The following is a 6,067-nucleotide window of genomic DNA, read 5'->3' as shown; positions in this document are numbered from 1 at the left end:
AAAAAAAAAAAAAAAAAAAATTGAGATAGTTTACATTTATAGTGCTGTTTTCAAATTTTCACTTATTTTACATATTACATATTTTATAGATCTAAATTTTGATGCTAAATTTGCAATGAAAATAATTGATCTGTATTAAGTAAATACAGATTATTAACTACAGATGTAGTTGATTAAACAGAAATTAAATTCATAAAATATTCATTTGAAAAAGTAGACTAATATGTCTAGGTTAGTTGTAACAAGCCAATTAGTCGACCCATTTGTCAGTGTTTTAATTAACATTGAGTCTAGAATTCATTTCCTTACTCACCAGTTTCAGGTTCTCAGTAGCCACTCCCAATGGCTATTGCCCAGCATGTGAGATATCAGAAATCACAGACATAGGTATGTCGGGCTTTTAGCTTTGAATTGAGCTTTCTCTCTGAGCTGAGTTACCTTTACATCCTAGCCATTTAAAACCTTGTAAACATGGTTAAGGATCCTGGGTGCAAGGGGTTTTGAATGAGCTCCTGTTGTGAATTGCCCATCAAGGGGCCATATACATTCAGTGTGGCCCCCTGTTATGCCCCAATTGCAGCAGGTACCCAGGCATAGCATGGTCTTGTCCTGGGCCCGCATTCTCTCTGGACCCTCCTACCAAGCCACGGCTGCAGTCTAATTACCTTTCACAGAGAACAAGACTCGAAGACGCACAGCTGACGACTCAGCCGCCTCTGACTACTGCCCCCAACCCAAGCGCCTCAAGACAAATTGCTATAACAACGGCAAAGACCGAGGGGATGAAGATCAGACCCGAGGTGATGGTTGGGGACCCGCTACCTTGGGATCACGGGGCAGATGGGAGGAGGACTCCGCAGATCGGGAATTGGTCCATACCTGGCTCCCTAACCTCATCTCATGCTTTCTCCCTCTTTTTCAATAGAACAAATGGCTTCAGATGTTGCCAACAACAAGAGCAGCCTGGAAGGTAACGTTCTCTCCCTCTCAGTCCTTCCCTTTCACACCCTGGCTGGGGCTCTAGGCCTTCCTTATCCCAGCTCATCCACCCTGCCGGGGTTTAACCCAGAGCTCTGTGGTCCTATTCCTGGTCCCTGCATCTTAGTTGCTACAGTTTGTGGAATTAATTACCCAGTTGTGCCCCTTAAGAGAAAGGGACAGGAAGGGTGTGGTGTGGAAGAAGGGACGATTGGCCTCTTTGGCTGGGAGAACCATAACCTAAAACCAAGATTACTGGTATCATGAGCCTTCCTAAAGAAGAGCTGCACCTAACTAGCTTTTAGACACGTGGCCACTGTCAGGCTAAATAGTCTGCTTGCACTGGCTGGGGATTTCCACTGATTGGATACTCTGGCCAGAATATACCTCATGGAATACAGAATGTGTGAGGATGAAGTCTCCCTTGGTTTCTTAACCCCCAGTTAGTGCTGAATAGGAAAACACCACATCTCTGACCCAGAGAACCCCGGGAAGAGCTTCGGTTTAGAAATCCTATTCCCCAAGGCTCACTCACACTTCTAGTTAGGTAGGGATGCTTGGTCATGGACTTCATAAAGGTCCTATCTTCCCAGCCAGGGATGCAACTCCATGCTGACCTGGTGATATGAAAGGAAGGCAGGGTTGCCTACTGGTGAAGGGACCTGGATTCTGAAATTACAGCCATTTACTGTTTATAGGGCAGGGGCGTGGGCAAGTCCCATCATGAGACAACAAGCCAATTGGAGTCACTGCAAAATCCTAGTTTCGCAGTATCTAAGGCTTCTCAAGGATTGTCACACCAGGCCCTCAAAGCCTGTTTCTGTTGGAGGGCCCCCTGCTCAGCGTTCTGCCTGACATCATCCAACTAGGGCAGCCCCCTGCCTGTCTTGATGTTCCCCGTCTGTGAAGCAGGGATGGCACCTTGAAAGCACTGTGGAAAGGTAGAAGCTGTGAGGCCTGACCTGAGGCGTGAGGAGTCCTAGGCAAGGTGCTGTCCCGGAGGGAAATCTCAAGAACTGAGAGACCCCAGGCATCAGCAGCTGGTGTCAGGGCCTCCATTGCCACAAACCGCAACCCTGTTTTTCTTACAGATGGCTGTTTGTCTTGTGGCAGGAAAAATCCCGTGTCCTTTCACCCTCTCTTTGAGGGGGGCCTCTGTCAGACATGCCGGGTAAGTCCTCCTCCCCCTGCCCTGGACCTTCCTCCCCCTGCCTCCCCACTCTTCCCTGCCCTTCCCAACAGCACGTGCGTGGAGCATCAGTGAAGCTCACTCATCCCAGGTGCCTTGCATGCCGCCGCTGGGGCAGGGTCGGGGAGAGCTGTCCTAGAGGCCGGAGGCACACATATCACAGCCAGTTGTCCTTTTAAAGGACACTAAGCCACCAGCAGTGTGTTTTGTGGCTGTGTCCTAGGACCTCCACCTGCAAGCTGGCAGGGCCTGGCCTCTCTGCGCTCTGATTTCACTGGTGTTTCTCTCTCGCTGGCAGGATCGGTTCCTCGAGCTGTTTTACATGTATGATGATGATGGCTATCAGTCTTACTGTACTGTGTGCTGTGAGGGCCGAGAGCTGCTGCTCTGCAGCAACACAAGCTGCTGCCGGTGAGTGCTGGGTCCTGTGGGCTGGATGTGGGTGGGCCCCCAAGGCTCCTCGGTTCCTGCAGTCTGCAGACAGTTGCCTGTTTAATGGAATCCCAGGCATGGGAACAGGGAGCTAAATTGTCCTGGAAGCAGCACACGGGGTTGATACTTGCGGTGGCTGTGGTTGTAGCATGCTTGGAGTAAAACTCATGTATAGGGAAGGGCTCTCTTTTATGAGAGAGGGTCTTGCTCTGTTGCCCAGGGTAGAGTACAGTGACATGATGATAGTTTACTGCAGCCTCCAATTCCTATGCTCAAGCAATCCTCCCACCTCAGCCTCCTGAGTAGCTTGATTACAGGCACACACCACCACACCCAGGTATTTGTTTATTTATTTGAGGTGGAGTCTTGCTTTTTTTTTCTCTTTTTTTTTTGGGGGGGGACGGAGTTTCGCTCTTGTTACCCAGGCTGGAGTGCAATGGTACGACCTTGGCTCACCGCAACCTCCGCCTCCTGGGTTCAGGCAACCTCAGCCTCCTGAGTAGCTGGGATTACAGGCATGTGCCACCATGCCCAGTTAATTTTTTGTATTTTTAGTAGAGACGGGGTTTCACCGTATTGACCAGGATGGTCTCGATCTCTTGACCTCATGATCCACCCGCCTCGGCCTCCCAAAGTGCTGGGATTACAGGCGTGAGCCACCGCGCCTAGCCTTTTTTTCTTTTAAAGCAGAGTCCTGCTCTGACACCCAGCCTGGAGTGCAGTGGCACGATCTCAGATCACTGCAACCCCCACCCCCAGGGTACAAGCAGTTCCCATACCTCAGCCTCCCGAGGAGCTGGAATTATAAGTGTGCACCACCACGCCCATCTAATTTTTGGGTTTTTAGTAGAGGCAGGGTTTTACCATGTTGGCCAGGCTCCTCTCAAACTCCTGCCCTCAGGTGATCTGCCTGCCTCAGCCTCCCAAATCCCAGCACTCCCAAAGTGCTGGCATTACGGGCATGAGCCACTGCACCTAGCCTATTTTTTGGTTATAAATTAAAAGTATAAATGTTCCCTAGGCTGTTCTCAAATCCCTGGGCTCAAGCAATTCTACTACCTCAGCATGCCAAAGCCCTGGGGTGATAGGTGTGAGCCACCGCACCCAGCTAGATGTGCTCTTAATAGTCTAAGAGCATGTAGGAAGGGGATGACTCGGGTGTCAGGAAGGGTAACTCCCTGATTTGCCGGTTGGCCTGTAATCCAAAATGTCCATGGAGTGAAGTAGGTTGTTGGGAGAGCATTTTTGATCAGAGAGCCTGTGGAATAAGTGGGATGGGGTAATCAAGAAAGACCTCAGTGAACCCATACCAGTGGATCCTTGGTAAGCTTTTAGGGGGGGTTGCTATTTCCCTGTGGAAAGTGGCAAGGGGGTGTCACAGGAGACCGGCTGGATGACAAAGGCATCCCTTCTCCCTGCTGCTGGGTACAGGTGCTTCTGTGTGGAGTGCTTGGAGGTGCTGGTGGGCACAGGCACCGCGGCCGAGGCCAAGCTGCAGGAGCCCTGGAGCTGCTACATGTGTCTCCCGCAGCGCTGTCACGGCATCCTGCGGCGCCGGAAGGACTGGAACGTGCGCCTACAGGCCTTCTTCACCAGTGACACGGGGCTTGAATATGTAAGCCACAGGCTCCCGCCCCCACCACCACAGACCCCAGGGGCACAGGGTGTTGGAATGCTCTGGAATTCTCAGAGAAAGAGTAGTAGAAGTAAAGATGCATTGTACAAGTGGAACCTCTTGGAGCCTCAACAGCTGAGAGACCTGTCGAATTGACAGCTCCTGGGCACCGTTTTCAGCCTTGCCAGGGTTCACTCCCTCCTTGCCGGCTTCTCAGCATATAAAGAAATGGTTGTAGTCTTCTGAATTAGCATAGCTGAGAGGGAAGGAAATCGTAGAAATGAATTTGCCAGTTCTTGGAGGGAGGCCTGCCCTAGGTCGTTCCCATCTGGGATGATAACCTTTTCATGTGTGCATCTGTGCATGCATATCTGGCCTGTGTCCAAGGATAAATTGGCCATTCCTGGCCAAATGCAGGCTCGTATGGTACAAACTGTCTCCCCAGTCCCCATCAAGGCTTCAGTGGGCTTTTTGCAGTGGCTGCAGCACGGTTTGAAGCCTTCTGAGCAGGGTCAGCCTGCTCCTCCCTTAGAGCTGGAGTCTTTCCCCTGCACTTTCACCACCATGACCTACTTTCTTACCTGGCAGGAAGCCCCCAAGCTGTACCCTGCCATTCCCGCAGCCCGAAGGCGGCCCATTCGAGTCCTGTCTCTGTTTGATGGAATCGCAACAGGTGAGTTTGGGGTACACCTGGGGATGCTCTGCTGCTGCATCGCAAGAGGGTAGCCAAGGCGTCAGAAGGCATGGTTAGGGTGTCTCATCCGGGGCAAGAAAGACCCCGGGGGATTACCTTCTCTGAAGAAAACTCTCCACCTTCTCAACCACCTGGCAGTCTTGGTCATTGTATTTTATTTATTTGTTAGTGCAGTGGCGCGATCTCTGCTCACTGTGGTGTCTGCCTCCCGGGTTCAAGCGATTCTCCTGTCTCAGCCTCTCGAGTAGCTGGGATTACAGGTGCTCGCCACCATCCCTGGCTAATTTTTGTATTTTTCGTAGAGATACAGTTTCTCCTTGTTGGTTATGCTGGTCTCGAACTCCTGACCTCAGGTGATCTGCCCACCTTGGCTTCCCAAAGTGCTAGGATTAGAGGCATGAGCCACCGTGCCTGGGCAGTCTTGGTCATTTTAAAAGGAGGTACATCTTAGCTGTTACACTTTGCTTTTTGTTATGTGCAGATATCTTGCAACCGATTTTCATTCCACATGCGAAAGTATAATTGGAGATAAATTAGGCAACAACTACCGCTCTCTGGTTTTGGTGTCCTTCTTTTCCCCCATGTGGAGCTCACACAGCTAGTATGTATGGTGTCTGTACAGCCTTTCCTGGATTGAACACATGTGATGCAGTCCTGAGGAAATCTGCATTTTACTATAGCAGGGAGTGGAGGAGGTGAGCTGCTGTGTGCTCAGCATCATTTATGCTTCTGAGTCTCCCCGGCCCCCACAGGCTACCTAGTCCTCAAAGAGTTGGGCATAAAGGTGGGAAAGTACGTCGCCTCCGAAGTGTGTGAGGAGTCCATCGCTGTTGGAACCGTGAAGCACGAGGGGAATATCAAATACGTGAACGATGTGAGGAACATCACAAAGAAAAATGTGAGGGCAGTCTGTACCCTGTGGGCCGTGTCTCTTCCTGTGCTCCCCAGTCCTCCACACCCTGAAACCTGCATGTAGGCCCCATCCCTGAGACCCCAGGGCACTGTGGTAGAAGAGAATCTGTGGTTGGCCTGGTGCGATGGCTCATGGCTCACACCTGTAATCTCAGCACTTTGGAAGGAGAATCATGTGAGCTCAGGAGTTTTAGCCTCAGCAACATAGTGAGACCTTGTGTCTATTTAAGAAAAAGAAAAAATGATT

General features: G+C 50.7%; 1 protein-coding gene across 4 annotated transcripts in view; it reads left to right on the top strand.

The window, feature by feature from the left end:
• The window catches only part of DNMT3B (DNA methyltransferase 3 beta), a 51,256-nt gene that overhangs the window by 35,055 nt on the left and 10,134 nt on the right, over positions 1-6,067 (top strand). For all 4 annotated transcript variants that reach the window (XM_017514445.2, XM_017514415.2, XM_037733320.1 and 1 more), the window contains 7 exons: positions 675-800; positions 926-970; positions 2,070-2,149; positions 2,466-2,578; positions 4,031-4,214; positions 4,803-4,887; positions 5,661-5,806. In XM_017514445.2, coding sequence (XP_017369934.2) covers positions 675-800; positions 926-970; positions 2,070-2,149; positions 2,466-2,578; positions 4,031-4,214; positions 4,803-4,887; positions 5,661-5,806 — 779 coding nt within the window. The remainder of the gene's footprint in view (positions 1-674; positions 801-925; positions 971-2,069; positions 2,150-2,465; positions 2,579-4,030; positions 4,215-4,802; positions 4,888-5,660; positions 5,807-6,067) is intronic.

This window comes from Cebus imitator, unplaced genomic scaffold, assembly GCF_001604975.1.
Source record: "Cebus imitator isolate Cc_AM_T3 unplaced genomic scaffold, Cebus_imitator-1.0 Scaffold18, whole genome shotgun sequence".
Lineage (NCBI taxonomy): Eukaryota > Metazoa > Chordata > Mammalia > Primates > Cebidae > Cebus > Cebus imitator.
Note: the sequence above shows the minus strand (reverse complement) of the source record. Positions and strands in the feature narration are given on the sequence as shown.